Source organism: Brachyistius frenatus, unplaced genomic scaffold (assembly GCF_029030835.1).
Source record: "Brachyistius frenatus isolate BFR_SWC_R1_liver_20210118 unplaced genomic scaffold, ASM2903083v1 Contig_22, whole genome shotgun sequence".
In the NCBI taxonomy this organism is placed as follows: Eukaryota; Metazoa; Chordata; class Actinopteri; family Embiotocidae; genus Brachyistius; species Brachyistius frenatus.
This window is the reverse complement of record NW_027210621.1, coordinates 348,068-370,777: the sequence shown is the minus strand read 5'-3', so window position 1 is coordinate 370,777 and position 22,710 is coordinate 348,068. Positions and strand designations below refer to the sequence as shown.

Genomic DNA, 22,710 nt, shown 5'->3' with positions numbered 1-22,710 from the left:
CAAGTACACAGGTTAAGGCCAACATCACTGTTGTTGTTGTCATTTGTCATCAAAACCTTCAGAAAAGCAGCAAGAGAGAAGAAGCCTGACACCGAAGGACACTGTATCGCGTCTCCAAGTCACGACAGACTGAATCACATTTTTTTTGAATAGCTGATGAGAAGATGGAAGAAAGCATGTATCTGTGTTTTTCTCTAACCCCTGTATTGATGGAAGAATATTAAAATCTCTATGGAGAAAGTCCTGGGAGGCAGGAAATATTCTCCCATCATCCAAAAACATGCACCTCAGGTCAGGTTACCTGGCGCCGCGCTAGTGGCAGCCTGCTGCAGCAGCTCCCCCCTGAGAGCCCCCCTGCTGTAGCGAAGAAATTTCCCCTCGGGGATTAATAAAGTGAATAAAATAAAAAAAAAAAAAAAAAAAAAAATTAGCTTTCAGTGTGGCTCATTTCCGTAAAACAAGGGGGGGAAACATTTGAATATTCCCCTGTGACTTTACAACACACTTTAAAGATTGATTTATTTGACATGACAAGTGCCAGGCCATGAAAACAGCTGTATAATCTCCATGGCAGCTCTAAAACTGATTTTCAAAGGCTGCGAAAATTACCCTGATTATGTCATCAGTTATTTCAGGGGTTGAGACTTACAGTAGATTTACAAACTTGTGTATGAAAGATGTGGACATTTACAAGGTACAAAAGGTGCAGTGTATGACAAAAGATAAGAATTGTAGAAACCAGTAATTTTTTTTAGCTTCAACAAGGACAAGGTCAGGAAATCTCAGCTTCTGCTTCCATTTAAATGATGTTTTTCTTCATATGTTCATATCTCCAACTTTGTGCAATTGCAACTTTAAGGCCAAAAGATTCAAAGGCTGCACCATTTGTGTTTATCTGAACATGAAAGGAAATGAAGCCCTGTATTAAAACAGACTAAAGAGGGAAATATTTGGTGAAACTACCTCTACTTTCCCACTGTCCATAGGAAGATCATTAACAATGCACAGATATAATGGGCAAGCAAGTATTTGCATTTGTTGTTTCCTTTCACTTCACAAAAAAATTCAGAAAATGTTTAAGGATTCCAAAAATCACGATCATCAAATGGTGTAAAGTCAAACAATTTATAATATTCTTAGTTTACTATCAACCAGGAAAAATACAAAGTACTGCTGGATCATTTGGATAAATAAGATCCTTCTTTTACCAGATACACTGAGGCTTATTCACTGAGAGGTTAAACAATACTGATGACTGGCTGAGAATGAATGGATGAACACTGTAATGACACTTTTCTTTCTATTTCAGTGATCTGTTACAGAATCCTTGAAGGACCCCCGTCATGTTACTTTGTGAAGTTCAGGATGAAAGTGAACCAATTATTACCCTGCTGAATGAATCATTTAAAGCTAAAAAAAAAAAAAAAGTCCCTGATTAAAGTCTTAAACACCCACACAGCCCCAGGTTCCTGATGATTAATACTGTTAATGATTTGCCTTCAGGTTGAGATTAAAGCAGCTAATTTATTCTGCTGTGGTCCTGCCATCAGTCCATTGTAATTTTGTAATTGAAGAAAAGAAGGTAACAGAGGTTTGTCACAGCTGCAACGATGCAAGAAATGACTGACAGGTGTGTTTCTTGTGAAAGAAAGAGGAAGACAAAATAACCAAATATTTGATCTGATATTTATTGCACTGCATCATGAAAAATGCATCTGCTGTCCAACATCAGTGAAACAGTCGAGGCCTGATTTAAAAGAACGAGGTAGACTAACTAATCCAAACATCCAACATTCAAACAGAAAGTAGCCTGAAATACAAACACATTAGTCTGGTTAATATCAAAGTATGACACATGTTGATATAGTCAGTCTTTTTTCAGTACACAACTCGCCCCAAAGCAAATATTATGACAATAAGATTTTCTCAGTTATACACAGTGAGTGTATCCATACAGAGTCTAAAAGTCATTTAACATGTGCCTTTAAAACCAATGATAATTTAGACTTAGTGTCCCAAGAGAGACATATGGCTTCAATATGTTGCATATTTATTGATATAGAGGTCATCCCTGCCAGTGACATAATAGCGCTTCTATTTACGAGCCAAGAAATGATTAACACTCTCAGCTGCCTGTAGTTAAACAGTGAAAAAGCCACATACTGAGGGAGTGTGTTCAGGCCTGCTGGCTCTGGAGGGTCTTGGAGGGTTTTAGCTACAGCGCTTTGGGGATGAAATAAGAGGAGGAGGGGAGGCGCTGTCCTGAGTTGATCTGTGCGGGGGGGGGGGGGGGGCTGCAGAGCTGACAAAAGGACAAAGAATGCAAGCAATGCTGCCACCGAGTCAGGCTCGGGACAGGAAGTCAATCACACCAAACACAACATACTGGCAGAGCAGTAGTAACACAACCTGGAGTTCACCCATAAATAAATAACAGTTAGAAACAATAAATAGTTCAATATCTGCTGGAACAGGCAAAAGCATTTAGATAAAATAATTAGTGCAATTCAGAGTCCTGTAACAGAGTTAAGTGGATTTTGTCCGTCCTTCATGGACCGAACATGTTTGTTTGACCACTTCCAACAGATTTCCATTAAGCTGACAACTTCCTGTTTGAGCCACATCCTGTTTAGTTTCAAACTTGTAAGACAGCACAATAAGATGCTTCGGCATGCACGAACCCTTCTGTCCTGGTAGAGAGTAGAAAAAAGGCACAGCTGATCCACACTGTAAGACATGCACTGGTGCTGGGATCTTCACCTGGAGACAAAACAGAGAGACAATGATAAATAAGACAAGTGGGACACATTGTGAGTTGCATTGTCATTAGAAAGACAAACAGGGATGAATAATCTATTTCCTTCCTGGAGCTTAAGGCAATTTTGATTTTCCTGCATTTTATGAGGCAGAAATTAGATCCTGAAAAACTAGAATAGTAAGAAACAAAAACTCCTGCAACTCTTGAACAGCCATGGTGCACACTGCAGCTGCAGTTCTGCAAGTTTGCAAAAAAATCTGGGTCCTCTGCAGTGAACATACCTAAAGTTAAAAACTGACAACTCCCACAAACCTGTTATAAAATTAGTTATTTCCTTTAACTTAAAAATAAAAATATCACTGGGGGCAAATACCTTGTAATGTTCCATCAATACGACTACTGAAAATGGGAGCACAGAGTAGGAAAAAAATAATTTACTGTGAACATTAAAATGCTGAAATAGTACAAAGTGTATATACATGTATTCACTTAGTTGCCCAAGTTAGATGAGGAGATACCGACTCGTGTTTGTACAGTAGTTATGAAGTTACAGCCAGCAGCTGGTTAGCTTAGCATACGCTAAAACCTATGTATAATCATGACAATAAAAACACATTGCTTACCATAAAAACACAAATGGTCGTTTCTACACTTTGGTTTGGTGTAGACACGATTTATTAAGTTACTTAAAAAGCTCTAGAGGTTCGATTTTGTTTCCTTTGGACAGAGCCGGGCCAGCTCATCCTCTTGTTTACAGTCTCTGTGCCAAGCTAAACTAAGTTAACTGGCTGTTTACTGGAGGTTCAACTTTCTTATAAAAAAAATATGGGAGTGGTATGAATCTTATAATCTATATATATATAAAACAAAATTCCAATTACTCCTTTCACTGCTGAGGTTGCATTCAAAAGTGAAATACTAACTCTTCATTGTTCTTTCATTCTGATCAAACCGCACAATAAAGCAGCTAAATAGAGGTTATTTTCTCTTTTGTCTCAAAGTTCTCAAATTTCTCCACATAGACATTGTTAGTGTTTTTATCAGGGAAGAATATCAAACTCTCCTCTCCTCTCCTCTCCTCTCCTCTCCTCTCCTCTCCTCTCCTCTCCTCTCCTCTCCTCTCCTCTCCTCTCCTCTCCTCTGAGAGATGCATTTCCTTTGAAACATTTATGGGGCTTTAAACTGCACTGCTCGCTGCTCATGTATGCAGGTCTAAGCTGGTATCTGGTGGCAGTTGTTCAGGCGTTAATATTACAGTGTAACTTAATGCTGCAGATGAGGAGAGTGTGGGCCTCAAACACGTCCCAAAAACTGATTACATACTACTACAGTGTGCCTAAGAAACTCTGTTAGAGAGCTGTTTAAAAAAAAAAAAAAGAAGTCCCTGCACTTTTCAACTTTGCAGTAACAGAAACATTTTTACTCTTGTCCCATTTAACAGAAAATGCTGACGGTGTGAGAAAAGATTTTTACCTATTTGCCTGAAAGCTCCTTCTTCATGCAGGACTTGAAAGAGATGAACTTTTCCTCCCCTCTCACGCCCTGTAAATATATTTGTGTGTGTGTGTGTGTGTGTGTGTGTGTGTGTGTGTGTGTGTGTGTGTGTGTGTGTGTGTGTGTGTGTGTGTGTGTGTGTGTGTGTGTGTGTGTGTGTGTGTGTGTGTGTGTGTGTGTGTGTGTGTGTGTGAAAGAGAGATAGAGAGATAGAGAGAGAAAGTCAAACTGGATTTCCCTTTATGAGAAGTCCGGTTTTCTTGATGTCCCACTAGGTGGCAGTATAACGCCACAAAAGTCTCAACTCAGCTCAGATGTGTTTCAGTGACAGAAAGAGGCAGAAGTGTAATTTAGGTATGATGATGTGGAGGTATTTAAGTATACCACTGCCTACAGAAAAAAAGATACATAATTAGTCTTTACTCAAAGTCCTAATTAAACAGGACACATGGTGTTTTGTTGCTAATAGATGCTTAAGTAGGCCAAATTGTTTAAAAGTACTGTTTTGACGATAAACATGTTTATATGAGCTCAGCTTCAACCCATATTTGCCTGTTTGTGCTTTATACTTGCATCCATGTGTCCATCTATGAGCCCCTTCTACACTGACAGGTTACACATCAACAAATGGCCAACAGAAAGACTTATTATGCCAGTTTGTTTCACATCAGTCAGTCCATCGAGGAGCTGCTCTCCGAGGCCCACTAAGGAGGAGAGTGGACTGGGAGGCTGCATCTCTTCTGTCACCTTCTGTGTCATAAAACAGATGAATGGCGTTTAAAACGCTGTCAGCTGTCTCACCCCGTCACCACGGAGCAGCCGGTCCTTCATGACGCCAATGAACTCCTTGTGGCTGAGTTTATCATCGTGATCTTCGTCGAAGATCTTGAAGACGGTGTTGACCAGGTGGCGGGTCAGCTTGATGTCCGTGGCCACGTAGACCGCTCGGGTGAACTCCTCTGAAAGGGAAGATAAAAACAAACTGATCAGGTGAGAAGTGAAGAGTAAATCAACACCTCAAGAGGAGAGGACGTCATGTATTTGGTACCAATAATAACATTAGTACTCTGAATAATATAACATTTGAAGGTATAAGACAAAATCATAAAAGCCCATTTTTGGTGCAGCTGACTGAAAGATTTGAGATCAAGAGGCAGATTCTTTCTAAAGAAGGAAACGACACCCTCCTTAATGATGAGAAATGTTGCCTCTTGCAAACTAATTTGCTGTTTTGAAACCATCAGACTCTGAACAGTGTTTCCTAAATCTTCCTGAAATGAGGACCAAAAGCAAAGACCAAACAAATGCAAGCACATGCAGAGAAGAAAAGAATAAACAGAAGAGAAGGCCATTTTTGTTCAAACTGGGAGATGAAGGAGGGCAGTCCAGGTGGGTAACGTGTGCAGTGATGACCAAGAGTTTCAAGTCCAATCTGCTGGACTGTAGGTAGTATAATAACACCTGCTGTTGACAGGTTGAGGACGGTCAAAGACACCAAACGTTGTTCCTGATCGAATGACAATTGTCGGGATGTAAAAAGAACTTCATTAAATATTCAAAGGCTCCACTTGTTAGTGAAGGTCAAGGCGCTTTACAGTTTGTCTCCCATTCACACACACACACACACACACACACACACCACTGACCGCTGCACGGTGCTCGCCTGCCATCGGGAGCAACTCAGGGTTCAGCGTCTTACCCAATGACACTTTGGCATGCGGGTAGGAAGAACTGGGGATTGAACCACCAACCTTATGATTAGTGGGCAACCCGCTGCACCATCTGAGTCACAGCCACTCAAACCACCCAAATCCACACTTTTTTTTTTTTACCAAAAGTATGTAGATACATGTTGTTTTTACACTCCTTTGATCTGGGACAAGACTATTGTTCCAATCAACTTAATGCATCAGCATGCATGAATATTCTACCCTTAGAGAAAAAACACACGAGTTTCATACATTTTTCACGCAATCAAATGTGATGACACATGTTTACCACATGTTGCAACATAAAGGAAAAATATGTGGAAAAGTTTTCACATGGGAAACTATTTGCGCTTCACACATTTCACCATGAAAATATTCCAAAACCATACTGGTGAAATTTCACATTTACACACTCGTGTATGTGGTTACATGTGATCTGACTTTTTGCACGAGAAATTCATGTGGTTTTCTGTAAGGGTAACTCACAGAAGGTAACTTTGTGGCAACAGTTGGCGGAGACTCTTTGAAGTTTGAAGTAGAAGAACTTGATTGGCCTCCATGGAGCCTGACCTCAACCCCATCTAACACCTTTGTGTTAAAAAGAAGCGTTGTTGCCAAACATGTCTGGTCAACCTCACTAATGATCCTTGTAGCTGAATGGGAGTTAATCCCTGCAGGCAGGTAACAAACCTTCCTACAGTAGTGGAGGCTGCTGTAAGATGTTCATGCAGTCACATGAGTGTAATGTTCTGATGTCCACATACTTTTGGTCCCGTAGTGTAACTTCTACAGGAGACATGTGGATGATACTCCCAAAAATGAGAAATTAATTAAGGAAGTAAATTAGACACTTAAAAAGAAACTCAATATCTTTAACAGTTTGTTTAAAAGAGGTTTGTCAGGTATCGAACAACAAAATGACATTTTTAACTTTGCACACATTTGTCTAGAGTCATTTTCAGAGCAAATGTTTCCACAAACACATACAGAGGTCTTGTTGGAATGATGTTTTCCAAAGTGCATCTATTTATAAATTCATTCAAGCATTGATTCTCAAACTGTGGTGATGGGTGAAGCGCCACCTGGTGGTCTACAGGAACTGCACATTAAATTGTCATTTCATTTCATCTACAGACTACTCATGAAAATCATATAAAAATGAATGTTTGATCATTTAAATATTTCAGAAATAAAACTTCCCTATGATCAGCCTCGTGAGGTGACGTCATGTCACGTCTGACACAAGATAACGCTAATGTTAGCTTAACACAGAAAGATTCGGACTCTTCCATCTGATTTGAGCAAAGTGGTATTTTTAAATGGCAAAACGTCCAAAAAACAGTTGATAGGAAATGTGACAACACTGGACCTGACAGGAAGCCATTATAATGCTGAATCGGCAGTTGGGTCACAGAGTGTCGACATTTCTAACGTGAAGTGAAGTGGGAAGTGGTACTTGGGAAATATGGTTTGGTACATAGTGGTAGGAGGTCTGAACAGTTTGGTAAACAATTAGAAAATTTGAAGTTTGGTGTGCAACATAATGTACTGTACATATTAATTGTGAAAATTAAATTATTGACTTTATAAACAGAGCATGGAAATGACAGAACGGTTCGTCCAGGCAGCCATCTCTGCAGATATTGTGACAAAAAGCAATGAAAAGGAAAAACAGTCAAATACTTTCCAAACTGAACGATCCACTACTTCAGCATTAAGTGTTGTGAAACTTGTCTGACACCAAACTGAGTCTTTACCTTGACCAACGGAGCGGTTGGCGAAGTTGTACATCTGCATGGCGATGGCAAAGTCCTCCAGGTTGTTGAGGAACTGGAAGAAGGATCTGAACTCCTCAAAGGTGATCCCCTGCAAATAACAGGACAGCAATAAAACAATGGTTTTATGTATGAATATAATATTATACAGCCACATTAAGAAGGATGCATGTGTCAACAATCCAGCCAAGCATAGTGCTAAAATTCACACAATACATAATCTGCTTCCTTTCATCTTGCGGGGAATCCTTTAGTGTGCGTGGGACCTTGAAGCCATCAGATAGATAACACACCCAAACGCAGAGTATACACGGCTGGATTGTCCCTGCGCAGTATGGACACGCTGAGCTGTCAGCAGCAGGGGGAGGATTGTAGCTTTTGGGAAGAAGTCAGGACGTTTGCAGACTTTTCTAAGGCAGATTAACCTGATACTTGAATAAACAAAAACAAAAGTGACGAATCCCCAAACATCTCAGGCTTGGCTGATGACTCAAACACTGAGCCTATTGATGTCCACTCAACCGTCCTGGGGCTACTAGCTGCTTCTCTCGCCGGAGGCCCAGCCGAACAGACAACACACACAGCCCTGACAAATGGAGTAATGACTAATCTGTGATGCTTTGCTGTTTTAACAAGGTGAGACCCATAAAATATCTCTTAGTCTAATGATGAGACCCACTTGATTATCAATGGAGATCTAGCAACAGGCTCCTCGAGGCAGCTGAGGAGCTGCTGGCACCTTTTCATGCGGGTCAGCGTGCCAAGAGGAAAAACAAATTAAAGCCAAAATGAGGCTGCTTCACTCAACAGCTAATTCACAGAAGAAACAGAGGAATGCTCCTGTAGTCACATAAAACTAAATTATTACAGATGGTGTCAGACTTAAAGCCACATGTAGCCACGCGAGGATGTAAACTTCGTGTTTGTAGAAAAATGAAGCTTCCAGTTTGCTTTTTCAGAAGGTCTCCTTAAAAAGTTGAATAGCTTTGGAAACCCCCCACAGACTCAGGGACCGCTGCAGTTCATGTACTCTGTGCATTGTTGTGTCTTCTTCAGCTGTTTTCAGTGGGATTACGACAAAAGTAAAAATTCCAAATTCCAAACTTTGGGGCTTTATTTGATTTGTGGCATTTCAAGGAACAGTTTAATATTATAAATCATACATGTCTTCACTTTCATTCTGGGAATTAGACAAGAAAAGTAATACCTCTCTTATGTCTGTACTCTAAATACGAAACTACAGGCAGTAATCACCAGTAGTAGTAGTAGTAGTAGTAGTAATACAAATTAAAAAAAACAATTTAAAAAAACTTCCTAGTGGCACCCTTAATGCACAATAATTAACGTTTTATATTTTGTTTGTTTAATGTGTATAAAAACAAAATGTAAAAACAACATTTTGTTATTTCATTCTTAGTTGTGTGTTGGGATGATGTCTCAGCTGGACAGAGTGACTTCCTGGAGTCACTTCCTGGCTGGGTGCAGTGACTTGCTGGTGTGTCAGCGAGGGTGTGGTACCACCGAGCTGCTGCACTCTATACTGTAGCTGTAGACTCTGCAGTGGTTTGTCAGTTAGCAACAACATATAACATATATGTTCAGGAAGGAATGATGTCTGTGTTTGCGTGTTAGCTGATTGTGGGCTGAAGGAAGAATTATAGGATGTAAGAGCAAGGTAATGTGACAGGTGTGGACAAAATAACTTCAATATAATATGGTCCAATTTAAGAGTCCTACAACCTTTGTGAATCTCATAACACTGGTGAGAAGTGATCACGAATCTCCTGTATTCTCTGAAGCTTTAGTATCTGAAGTTGAATTAGATTACATCATATCGTGAGCTGTTATTTATTCCACCACTTGTACTTTGAGCTTCAGACTGTCAGAGTGTGATGACAAAGCGAAGCTGAAGGGAAAAGCGCACCTTTTCATCTGGCAAACTGTGACGTACGTTCTCCAAATACCCACTGACGTCGTCCACATTGGTGTAGCGAAGAAGGATCCGGGCGAAGTCTTCCTCACTGATGGTGGGCATGCCTTTGGAGTAGGAGAGGAACTCTATCTCAAGCACCTCTGTCTGCAGGTTGTCCATGAACCTGGAGGAGTGAGACAGAAGGCAGCTGCTGACAGGAAACGCCACCACCAGAAGCTCCACGCACAAAGGAACACTTAACACAGTCACTAAAGGTTTAGCTGCTGGACAGTCACAGTGATTAATGGCCATGTTACAGTGAGAAATAATCATTTTCTCAGGGACGTTATCATGAATCACAGAGCAGGCAAAAGGTTTCTTTACTCACTTGTAAAAATCTTCAAATTTCAACTCCGCTTTGCCTTTTTTCCCGAAGAAATGCACCAACAGCGTCGTCTCGGTTTTATCATCCACATTCTATAAAAGAGGAACAAAAGTTGACAGTCTTGTGACTCCTTAGAGCTTTAATAAATATCCACCTCAGATGTGATATATATTCTGTAAAACCAACAGTGATACAACTAACCAGCAATGATTAAACCTAAAAATCCAGCTGTTCTGGAACATACAAGATGTCACGGTAACAAAGTTTACATGCTAAAGGTTTTAAGATGTTAGTTAATGGCCATACCCACATTCTGCTATTATATAATTACTCCGAGTTAATGTTTCATTCTTCAGCATGACTGAAACCAAACAGTGGGCTGGCATTTCTCATTTCTGCATGTAACAAACACGCGCCATGCAACAGGATGGTTGAACATGCTACACATCTTCCTGTAGATGCTGCTTCTGTTAGAGGAAGCATTAGCGTAGTTCTCTTTGAGTATTCACTCTCACTAACCAGACAGACAAGAGAACATGTTCCCATGTTCTCACTAACACGGACCAGCAGGACTTTCTTGGAGAAACATAACAGTGAGGGTGATACAGTGGCGTGTAGGACTGTCATATGATCATTTAAGCAAGAGAGCCTGGCTACCTCAGTGAGATCAGAAAACAGAACTTGACTCGTGCCACGTCTGAGAACATCCCACATGCCTCGGGCCGCCACATGCTGACCGTCTTTTTTAAGAACCTGTGGCAGCAGTTGAAGCACAGCTGTTAGACAACAAAATACATCTGGTACATGTTATCAAGATTAGCGCGAGAGAGGCGGGTGAACAAACTCCGACAGTGAGACAGGCAGGAGGGCCGAACAGAAAGAGGAGGAAGAGTCGGGTGAACGTAAAGCCCACGTAGACAGAGGGACACACACATGCAGACACAGTGCACAGGCTGACAGCAGTGTATGTGAGAGGCCCTTCCGCTCTGACATGAGCCTGCTCTGCAGCCATGCAATGTAGCCTCTTGGCATGACATGAGCCAACACGGCAAATACATGTCCAAAGCCTGCAAGGCGTGAGACCTGACGGAGGACTCATGTCAGGTCAACTATGTAACTGAATCCAGCCTAAATGCAGATTATCAAACACCTTCCATCACAGTACTGTTGTGCAAAAGATTTTTATTTGATCCATTTTCGGTGGTTTGTGTGTTGGCTGCTTGATGCTGTCTGGAAGCCGCTCTGTGCTATTTTTCTCAATGAGGTCATCCTGATCTCAGATTAACCATCATTATTATTATTGCAGTTTACACTGCTCCCTTCACTTTTCCAGCTGCTGTGGAGCTACTATAACTACAGCTACACTGAAACACAACTCTCAAAAAACAATTTGCTTGTAATTGGTGTCATCTGCACTAAAAAGATCAGAGGAAATCTGACGTCCAAGCAGTGAAGTAAAACTATGATTTCAACTCCCGGTTCTCAACCAAGCTGTGTTGGTGCCTCTCACTCGTTGTGTTTTTTCAGCCTATCATTTCTTCTCAAGTCTCGACATCACCTCATTCAGAAGTAACACTTGGGCACAACCAACCAGGAACAGCCAGCTGCTGCCAACACGTGTTCTTAAGTATGGCTTGCTTCATTTCATAATATTTATTTATCCTATTCAGTTTTATTTTTTTCATCTCCCGAGCCTGAGGGGGAACGTGACACAGCTGATGAAACAGCTTTTCCTCTGCGCCTCATTTCTTTATACCAGAGAGGGAGATTTACAGCATAATCCCACAGCTAATTACGGAACAACTCTTTAATGCACCGCACTGTTCCCATCTCATCCCATGAAAAGATCCTGATACGCTTGTAATTAGAATATGCTGGGGGAAAGCCCAACCACAGCACTCAAGACATGCCTGTCTTCAAATGTTATTGAAAGGTTTAACTTTTGAACTTGTTTCTGGAAAGAAATCTCCAGAAAGGCAGAGGGAATCAAAACAAAAAAAAAGACACACCTAAAGGTAAAGTCTTCAAACAGTACTCTGAAAAGCGGGGCCTGTCCCTCTGTTAGCTGTAGGCTCTTCGATGTGTGTGTTGAGTGGCTTTCACATTGCTGCTTCTCCTCCCTGACTGGTATCTTCATGGTCAAACCCATCTCAAAAGGTAACCTGAGCCCAAATACCACTGCACAAGAAACTGTAAAAATAAAACATGAGGCTCTGGGTGCAGAAGCGTTGTCAGTCTTCAGGAAAGGAGCTGTATGAGGTGGAATCTGCGGCCGAACACTGACAAAAGGCAAGTACATAAATCACCTGCGGCCCCCCCCACACACACACACACACACACACCCCGTCCCTCCTCCTTTCCCTGCACTACCACATACACACAGACAATATGTCAGATAATGTTGGAGTACACAGTGATGCATTTCAATTTCAGTGAATGAGGTTATCTGGTGTTAACAGAGACAAATGTGGGTGCTGTCAGCCCCTCAGATACATGTATGTTTTCTATGCTGACTCGGTTTAGCAAGACCACATTCCAAAAAAAAAAAAATACATGCAACAAGCACAACTGTTCATTTTCCTTCAGGGAAAAAGAACAATACCTACACTGTGTGGCTGGGATTTGCGATGACCGTAAAGCTGCAGGCTCTGAAATGCAAAAGAGAAAAAGGTGTATGCACGACGGAGGACTCGCTCACAATCAACAAAGTATTTTTGAACAGGAAGACGGTTGGAAATTAGTTTACAAGCTATCAATCGATTTTTTTTTTAAGTCAAAGACTTCAATTTTATATGACTTGACTTTGCAATGAGCCAAGATTATTCTTATTCTTAAGCTTATGAATGCAGAGTCTTCGTCCTAAACTCTGTCTTTCTGCAAAGCATCATTACATGTCCCAATCTAGAGTGCCCATTCTAATGATCTTTTTGATAGTTATACGGGTTTAAGATTAATTCAAGACCGTCCAGAGATGCTAACATTTGTCCCAGAGCAGAATAAGCTCCTCCATGTGATAAGAACCTCAAAGAGTCGCTCTTATCGCTCTATTCAGCTCTGCCTGTTTACATCCACCTGCATGCAGCATAAGACAACCCTACAGAGATGAAAGCCTCAGGCATGTTTTACCCTGTATGACCACATTTACCTCTGTGCAGTCGCTGTTCTCTCTGGGACTACAGCAAGTGTTGCCAGCTCAAACCAACAATGTTTGATCTAACTTTGAATTTAAGATTCACACTGTTTTTTGCTAACAGGGGAAGGAGAACACAACAGTAATGGTTTTAGTGAACATCACAAGCAGAGACAAAGACACGTTAGCGTCCATTTGTAATGTTCCTTGAAACGAGACTGAACCAAAACAGTAAAGTAAAATCCATTAAAAAAAAAAAAACAGCTTAGCTAAAATTCTGTGGTCCCAATTCTCATGGCAACAATCGATTAGTGCAGTTTTAAATCAGCATAAGCCTTTTATAATTTGGAATTTGCCTCTTGGAGGCAGCAGAACAGCCTGGACGCATAACTTTTGGGACATTTTACCACCTTGTTGCAATCCAACAAACATCTAAAATTCAATTAAAATGAAGCAGTACAAGAGTAATATGAAGTGTTATGAGCGCCTGATGCCTGTAATGTAAGTCAAATAGTTACTCTCCTTTTCGCTCTGTTTTGGTCCCCCGAAACTGTTGGGGAACATCTCGGACTACAAATGAACATGCTACCTGCTGGCTGTCTATGTGCGGCTGGGCAGTCAGGCTGGACAGCATATTAATACTGCTGTATGTTAATATGGTGATAAGAGACTAGATACAGTAATGTCCTGATAAGGTATAAGAGCTGTCTTTTCCTGGTTTTGAAGGTTGCATTACAGATATAATTTTCTGAACTTACCAGACTGTTTTAGCTGTTCTATTATCTGCTTTTACCCATTCAGCCATCACATCCATTTATTTATCAAAATTCTCATTGTGTAAAAATGTGTTAAACCACCAACAGTCATCCCAACAATATTGTTGCAATATCAAGGTGCAATATTAACTCAGAAATATTGTGACATGGGATTTTGCCCACATTGCCCAGCCCTGGTATGTACAATATAGTATGTTTATGAGTGTTTTTGTTAAAACCAGTGAAAGAAGTTTAAAGACCAGAAAACCAAAAACAATGAGCAAAAAGATGAAAAAAAAAATGCAGTTGAAACTCATACCTGCTGGTCCACTCTTTGCTCTTCAGTAACTTCTTTTCTGTCCTTTTTCTTACGGAAGATTTCTTCCAGCTATAAGAGAAAAGGCGTAATTGTGGATATTACAACACAGCAGATCAAATGAATGTTATTATATCTGAAGATGAACATGAGATTCATACCATTAAAAACTCCCTTTTGTCCACCATTTCATTCCCATCTGCATCAAACATGTTGAAGGCGATCCTAAAGCCTGCGTGGGGCTCTGAAATCAAACAAAGATTTATGATATTGGACAGCAAACTTTTAATTCTTAAATCATCTTAAGATTGTTTTGTTTAAGTTAGTTCAAATATGTGCTGACTTGTTAAAATGCAGAGCAGGAAGAGGTACTCAGTGTAACTGATGACACCTGGAAGAGAGAAAAAAAACGAGTCAAGCCAAGAAACAAAAACCAAATGTTCCTTTTCACACCCAAGACAGCATCAAATAGCATCAACCAGTTAGCTCGAGGTGTTTACAGATGTTCAAAGTCAAGCTGCCGAGATGAGTAAGCCAATGCAAAGAAACAGGGCACGCCTTCAGACATAAGTAATCTTCTTGCACTCACTGATAACATCTTAAAAGGTGCCTTTTACTTCATGCTTGGTGTTCCCCTCACACAAACACAAGCTTTACAACTGAGCTGACCTATCTGGACACAAACCCAAACAAATTTAAGGCCTGTGGCTTCTGATCGTGTTTGGGTAACAAGGTGTAATACATTCTCAAGTGATCTGTCACTGATTGAAAACGGACGATTCAGGTTTTTGTGTCGCGTCCTTCAGCTCCCTTTGTTGTGTGACATGGAGACAGGAAGAATAAGTGTCAGGCGACATCTCAGCCGACTCGGGAGGCTTCTCCCTTCTGCCTCTGAAAGCATTCCCAAGCTTTTGTTTGCTCGGGAAGATAGAGAATCGAGCACAGATAGTTCTGGGTGACTGCTTCGGGTGTTATGGGAAAAGAATTCAGGTTTGCTGCAGGGAGATATTTTCAGAGAGAAGAACACAGAAGGGGAAACAAAAAACAAAACTAGCATACAAAGATATCATTTTTACTGTCTTACATTTTCTCTAGAGGCCGGAGTTATGTTGCTAATACCTCAAAAAGTGAGGTGTGAAAAGATAATTAGTTGTGTTTACGATTCTAAGTTCATCTAAAAATTCCCCGTGACAAAGTGCTCCATGGCCTCACCCGGCTCTCTCAGTGTGGCAGGTACGGCCCTATAATGACAACAGATCTCTACCTTCAAAGCCTTTAAGGCTTAAATGGGTTGAAGAGAGAAAAAAACTTTTTAAGATTCCTGCCATGTCTCACCAATACCACACACCTTCACTCCTGAAGCGAGCCCCCCCCCCCCCCCCCCCCCCCCTCCACAGTTCAGCCTCTGAGCTCAAGTAGATGTTGTTAGACAATACAAAGAATTCCACAGAAACACTTCATACAGAGTGGCAGTCCCGGAGATGTAATCCAATGCCATTCTTAGGCTTCATAATGTCCGCGGTGATCAGGGGGGTGGCCGGTGGGACATGTCTCGACATAGCTGGGTTCAAAAAGCTCCCTCATTCTCTAAAGCAACGCTTTGTTCACAGATCAATCCCGTCCTTTTTTTCCCTGACAAAGCTGCAACGTTTAACAGCAGGATTAAAAGCCCCAAATCCCAGCGTTGGCACTTAGCTAAAGCAACAGAGGGGAGAGCCGAACAGTCAGATCTGATGCTCCGTTGGCTCGTCTGACCTACTGAGCCGGGAGTGTGCAGGCCCAGGTGGGAACATTTAAAAGAGTTTCACTCACACTGACAACTTCAGTTTGCCTTCATGCGATGTTACCATGAACTGAGGTGTGCAGCAATTTCACAACCCACATGAGGTGAAATCAGATTCGCGTTTGAAACAAGTCCAGGTAGGCTCCACATGTGCCGAGTCGGCGCTCATTTACGGCGCAAACTGTTTACAAGCTCAAGGAGTCTGAATGTTGAAGTTCTGAATCTGCATCCGGCTTCTTTGAGCAGACTGGATTCGATGAGCACCAGCGTGGACTACACATAACAGACCATACAGAAAAAAACACGAGTATGTAAACCATGTTTCCCACATGGGGGACACATGTGATCACATGTATGACACATGTTTAACACATGTTGCAGCACATGATAATATGGAGAAAATATTTGGAAAAGTTTTCACAGGGGAATATACGTGGGCTTCACACATTACACCACGGAAATGTTCCAAAACCACGTTTCCCACGAGCAACATACATGTTTCACATGTGCACAATCACATGTGAATGTGGTCACATGAGATTTTGCGCATGTGAAATTCAAGTGTTTTTTCTGTAAGGGACATCTGTTAAAACTTTTAGATCACATGATTATTTTATCTTTTTGCCAATAAAATGTCAGATATGAGCAAAATATGAACATACAACTTTTTCCAGAGCCGTCTGTGAGATCTTTGAATTGTTGTCTTGTTGGTGTCAAACCTAAGAATATTCACTTAACCATCTTATGGGCCAATTTCCAGCAGAACGTCATTGCAATTGAGTAGCTGAACCCGGAAGATGTGGCAATTTTGCTTAAAAACTGGTTACAAAAAAGAGCTGTAGATTATTTATCTGCACGTTTTAAATGTGGATGGTATACAATTAGGAAAAAGGTGGAAAACATACTGTCATTAGCTGTAGGAAGCATTTCTACCTTTCCAATCTGACATTTGACAGAAATTTGTGATGCAAAATTGCTAGAACAAGTCTAATTCAAGTTTTATCAGCACTATTGTTAGCCTTTCTTTCTCATGAAATAACTGTAATACACATACTCATCATTAATTATCACATCACTTAATTCCAATCAATTGCTAGTGTAACCTAGCGAGTCTTTTAGCGCAGCTTAATATGCAAAAATGTGAAGTTTGTCTTCAGACAAGCACATAATTCAACATGTGGACTGTAAAACTTCCAAAAATAAATGGAGGATTCATAATTTATTTACTTGGGTTTTAAAGGAGTTTTTCTTTCAAAGAAGTTTCTCCTAACCCTACAATTAGCATAAATTATAGTTTATCTGTGAGTTTCCAGGAACTTCATAGTTACAGGATTCTTTATGAGAGAAACACACACGGACCGTTTTGTATATTATCAATGAACAATTCCCTCCCGCAGAGGTTACCTGAGAATCAATCAACAGGTTACCAGACCGATGTAAAGATAAGATACCATTTACAGCCCACACTTTCTGTTCAGGATTAGAGACGACACACAAAACAGAGCACTCTCTGAACAAGACATGGGAGGGCTTTAATATGAACGCTTTAAAAAAAAAAACAAGATCACAAAGGGAATGACTTCCATTCAAGAGATTCATGTGGAGAGCTGGAGTACAACAAGCGGCTTCTTTACCTCGTTCACGAAGATTTCTAAACAAATTAGATGATCCTTTCCAAACAGGCGGGGTATCAGCCAGCATCTTGTCTAACTCCTGCGAGAACAGAAGAAAATCCCCGATCACTCATTCATTTCTGAGTCCTGAGTAATCACTATCAACATAATACAGCGTCTGCCAGCGTTACAGTAATTACAGAGGTTTTACACAGACAAGGAGGAGATTCTGTAAAACAGCATCAAGTGCTTCAATGACAGCGCGACTCACCTTTTGCGTGAGGGACTTCTGTCCTCTCTTGCCTGAACAAAACAAGATGAACAGTTAGTAGATGATTTACCTTTCAACTTTTAAAACCTTGTTGTCCTGATGAATTCTGTGTCAGGAGTATAGAAGTGGGAAACAAAAGTAAAAACAGCTGTTTATGTGGACAGAAACAAAAGCTGTGTATTTCCATGAACGCATTCCGACGGCCAATAAAGCAGGAGATAAAACGGACGTGTCGTAAAAACACCTGGCTGGGAATCACTTCGATAGCAGTGATAATACCTCCACTGACACATTTCCAAGCCTGAGTCTGGATTATGATCACCATGTAGTGGCCCGAAGAGAGCGGAGACATCATCTTCAACGCAGACATCATGCTTTTAATGCCTTCAATTAATGTTTCATGACACGCAAACCTCATGGATCAGATATGAATAATTAACTCAAATGGTTCACTTCAGGCTCTGCCAGTAAACCATCACAACATGTCTCTTTTTACAGCCACACTGTAATCATAAAACACCACGATTACGATATTGAAACAAATTAGCAATTAGCAGCTACAAAATAAAGACCAACGGTGTGCTATTTGAATTAGCGTGTCCCGTTTACCTTCCTCATTACATGGCAGTGAAGCCACATCCAAAACATTACAGCAGGTCACACACTTTACACCACGATCAATCACAGTAATCGGAGGATTGTCTTATCGTTACATTTATGGCATCCATGCTAAGTTGTTTGGTCTCTTGTGGGTCGCTGGAAGTTTGTTGCCACATAAATGAGCCATAAAAGTAAGGTTGCTGCAAAGATGTTTATCTTTATGCAGGTGTTATGACTGAGGCCCTGCAAGCCGTGACTTATTGTCCGATGACACTTCACGGGCCCTCAGCAAACAGAACATATCAGGACACCAGGACTTGTTAAAACTGCTTTAAATCATTGCATAATTCAAAGTAATTAGAGGATGAAGGAGTAGGGATTTATCTGATGACTTCACAGGTATGTAATAAAACAAATGACACTGTTCAATCACAGAGCAGTAAAGGTTACAGAGGCAGTGTAGCTTCTGCAGTGAAGGAAATGGCAGCCAACTACTCCTTAACTGATATCAACTGTCCTTACTCAGGCCACTTTAGGCTTTGACTACTGAAATCACCTGCTTTTAGACACACTGAGTTAGCTCGTTTCCACCACAGGAACTGGACCAGGAACTCTGGAACGATCCTACAGAATCGATATAAGTTGTCAGCTACAGCTCCTGACCTCTGAGAAGTCTGCTCTCTGGAGACAGTACGTTTCAGTGGACCAGGAAATATGTCTCGACTTGACTCGATGACTCTGTGTCGATGTTTCTTGTGTGACAATTGCGTACCAAACAATAAACGCTTTTCCTGTCATTTTCTAATCTGTTGTTGTGCCAATTTGCATAATAACAATTTGTTTTTGGTTCCTGTGGCTCCAGAGTTCCTTGATATTTCCTTGATATCAAGAAAGGGCAAAATAGGGCTGAAACCAGTGATTATTTTCATTTTTGATAAATCTACCGATTATTTTCACAAATCTAAAATAACAGAAAAACAAACAAACGTCTATAATGGTCTCAAAGCCCATGGAGACGTATTTAATTTGCTTGAGTCAGCGTGAAATCACAAAAACATTCAGAGAAAGACAGAAAAACAAGCAAATCCTAAAACTTTTGAATAATTAACTGATTAAGTTAATAGACTAAATGACTGTTTAAGTCCTGAACATCAACAATGATTCCTTTCTTCCTCTAAAGGATGTTTATTGTTGTGGAGATGAGTTGAGTGTTAGAGGCTGACTCACTCTTCGTTTCGTTCAGAGTGAGGGACTCGATGAAGTTGAGCGGCGTCATGTAGAGCTGACCTTCGACCTCCACTGAACTGAACAGACGAAATCTGTTTTCATGGGACGACATGTACACATCTCCATCATCCAGTCCGTAGGTCCTCGTCTGGAAAGACACACACACACACACACACACACACACACACACACACACACACACACACACACACACACACACACACACACACACACACACACACACACACACACACACACACACACACACACACACAGCTTTGTGAAATATTGCGAATACTAGCAGTGATAATACTTTCTGAAAGATGCTCTTTATGAAATCCACAGAAGCTTTTCTTGTCATGAAAAGCCGCGCTCACATGGAACAACAAAGAGGGCCGTGCTTTAATTCAGTAATGGGGTGCATGTTATGTCAGCCCTATTTTTCATCCCTGCACGGCAGATAATATCCCTACAACTGTTCAGACCCAGCCAGATCAGAAGGCCGGGTTGGTGAGGACAGAGTGGATCTCTCTGTTAGGTGGCATACTGCCAGGTCCACTGGGCACAGAGCAAACACCCAGGGAATGTGTGCCCCCCTCTGCTTAACCATTAAACCCCCTCCAACCACCCCCGCTTCTCATCAAATATCAGCCCCTCCGCCAAGCCCCAGTGTCCAGTGTCCAGTTTCCTGTGTCCCTGGATTCCTCTTCTCTGTGGACACCAGTCAACTTTACCTCCCTTCAACCCCCCGACGTCAGACGAGCAATCTTTTCTCTGCGAGGAGTGAAGTGTGCAAATCAGACATGGTTTACTTGTTTGTTTATGTGCCCTGTGATCTGTGAACATGTCAGCGGTGTTAACATGTGTCTGAGCTGAAGAGATTTACAAGTGCTGGTGTGTAAAAGGGCAATGGGCACAATGTAAAAGGGTTAGACAAAATAACATGAACACCTGATTTACAAACAGCTACAACAGTGCTGCAAGAACCTGTGTGAGGCTTATAATTAATGCTGAATTTAATATAGGGACAGATATTCAATCAGCAAAACATTGAATAATCAATGAACTGAAAAAAGGTATTTATCAAGCTAAAGTGGCAACATTTGTTTGTTTCTTAGGTTTTTTTTTTAATGAATAATAAGTATGTCTTTAAAATGTCAGAAAATAGTGAAAAGTGCTCCTCACATGTTTCTAGACAGAAAGAAGCCTGCAGTTTCCTTGTTTTGTCTAAAAGTTGCTGTGAAAAATTTTCTTTATAATGAAAAATAAAAATGTTATGCTTGATGAATAATTTGAATTTCATGTACATTGCAAATGATCCACATCCCCTAGTAGCCAATCAATTTCCTGTTGATCAACTTATTGATTAATTCAACTGTGAGGATCTCCTGCTGTTCCACTTTGTTATCTATCCATTTCATATCATTGTAAACTGAATATATTTAAGTTTGGGACAATCTGAAGCCGTCTTTTCAAGCTCTGTGGATTAGTGATGTCAGTGAAGTAAAAACCTATTCCGTTAATTAATTTTATTCAGTAGATTAACCATCATGAAAATTATTATTAGTTGCAGTCCCACTTATACCATTACATTTTTCAGCAATGTAAGATTATCACTGAACTCTGGCCATGCTGTGTATTGAGCAATATTTTGCCTATCTCTGTAGACATTTGAAGTAAAGAAAGGAAACATTTTAAATACACGAACATCATGATAAAGTATGACCTCAAACATAATTGTATATTGTTGTATATAATATATATATATATACTGTACTGTATATACTATATATACTGTGCATTTTATATTTATATTTATATTTTTTACTGCTATTTTACTGCTATTTTATTGCTTTTCTATTGTTCTATTATTATCTTATTGCTTCTGTATGCTGCTGTAGCGAAAAAAAAAATTCCCCTCGGGGATTAATAAAGTAACTACCTAACCTAACCTAACCTAACCTAATAAATATACAATTACCATCTGGAGACCTTTTACTGCATGCCTTACCCCTCTCTCACCCCTCACTTCCGGTCTGTCTTCATACCATCCAATGAGAATGTCCAAAATATTAAAAATAGTTAGTTGCCATATGTAGACAGGTGTTCATGTTATTCTGTCCACCCCCTAAAGCATGCAAACACTGACTAATGCATGTATAAAAGTAAATTGTAATAATTATGCACCTCTTCATTTACATAAAGCAACAATAAGCCAGCACTCGTTATGATAGGCTCCATACACATCAAAAGAAGGCCAAACCTTCAGTTATGACCGCGACCGCGTCACGTGATCTGAGACGCCTTTGACCATTTTTTTTTTTTTTTTTTTTTTTGTGCCATTTCAGCACCAAAGGTCGCGGATAGCTCCTTGTGGTGACGCCACATACAGTAATTATGGCTGGAATGTCACGTGCACGAAACAACGAGTGGTTCTGTTTGATATTATTATTATTATTATTATTATTATTATTATTATTATTTATAGAAGAGAAAACTGAGCCTGAAGCATTTTTACACGACTGAAGGTGTTTCAGTCAGATGGTCGTGAGCTGAATGTTGTCACTAAACGCACACGGCTCGACGAAAGTCCCACTGTACCTTATCGGTGGCGGAAACCGATGGCAAAGCCAGATGCACGAGCCGAGCCTCGACGTGGCTCGTGAGTCCGGGGCGCCTGCCGACCGACCAGCAGCAGTAGCACGCAGCACCGGCCGCGGCGGTGACGCAGGCTCCAGCCGCGACAACTTTCAGCGCTTTTGTCGCCTTTGAGGACGTTTGCTGTTTCCGCGGCGTAAACGTCCCTGTTCTGGAGCTGTTAGTGAATGAAGGGATAAGCCTGCGCAGTGCAGCCATGGCTGTTCACGCTGAGGTGTTGGAACCGAGAGCACGCAGCGGGGCAGAGCTGCTCCGAGCTCGCGAGAAATGCCGTGGGTAATTTCAAGTAGCTCAGGGATTAAAGGGCGACAAACTCGCAGGAGT

General features: G+C 40.9%; 1 protein-coding gene across 2 annotated transcripts; it reads right to left on the bottom strand.

Moving 5' to 3' along the window:
- Window positions 1-1,672: 1,672 nt before the first annotated feature.
- micu3b (mitochondrial calcium uptake family, member 3b) lies at window positions 1,673-22,655 on the bottom strand. Of its 2 annotated transcripts, XM_069696768.1 has the most exons (15): window positions 22,330-22,655; window positions 19,729-19,876; window positions 17,902-17,933; window positions 17,652-17,730; window positions 14,578-14,625; window positions 14,396-14,478; window positions 14,238-14,306; window positions 12,640-12,681; window positions 10,691-10,786; window positions 10,037-10,125; window positions 9,661-9,832; window positions 7,719-7,827; window positions 5,054-5,211; window positions 4,232-4,300; window positions 1,673-2,760 (listed from the first exon to the last, which is right to left on the bottom strand). In XM_069696768.1, exons 1-14 carry the CDS (start codon window positions 22,582-22,584, stop codon window positions 4,232-4,234), a joined length of 1,449 nt encoding a protein of 482 aa, XP_069552869.1. In that variant the 5' UTR covers window positions 22,585-22,655; the 3' UTR covers window positions 1,673-2,760. The 2 variants fall into 2 exon arrangements, with proteins under 2 accessions (XP_069552869.1, XP_069552870.1); XM_069696769.1 differs by lacking the exon at window positions 10,691-10,786.
- Between the last annotated feature and the right edge of the window lie 55 nt (window positions 22,656-22,710).

Bases quoted from the DNA above. Each gene is read 5' to 3' on its own strand.
- micu3b (XM_069696768.1), bottom strand. From the start codon at position 22,584: ATGGCTGCACTGCGCAGGCTTATCCCTTCATTCACTAACAGCTCCAGA. The intron at 17,731-17,901 runs GTGAGTCGCGCT...CTGTTCTCGCAG, and splicing joins AGAAGTCCCTCACGCAAAAG to GAGTTAGACAAGATGCTGGC. The intron at 14,307-14,395 runs GTATGAATCTCA...TTTCTCTTATAG, and splicing joins ACAAAAGGGAGTTTTTAATG to CTGGAAGAAATCTTCCGTAA.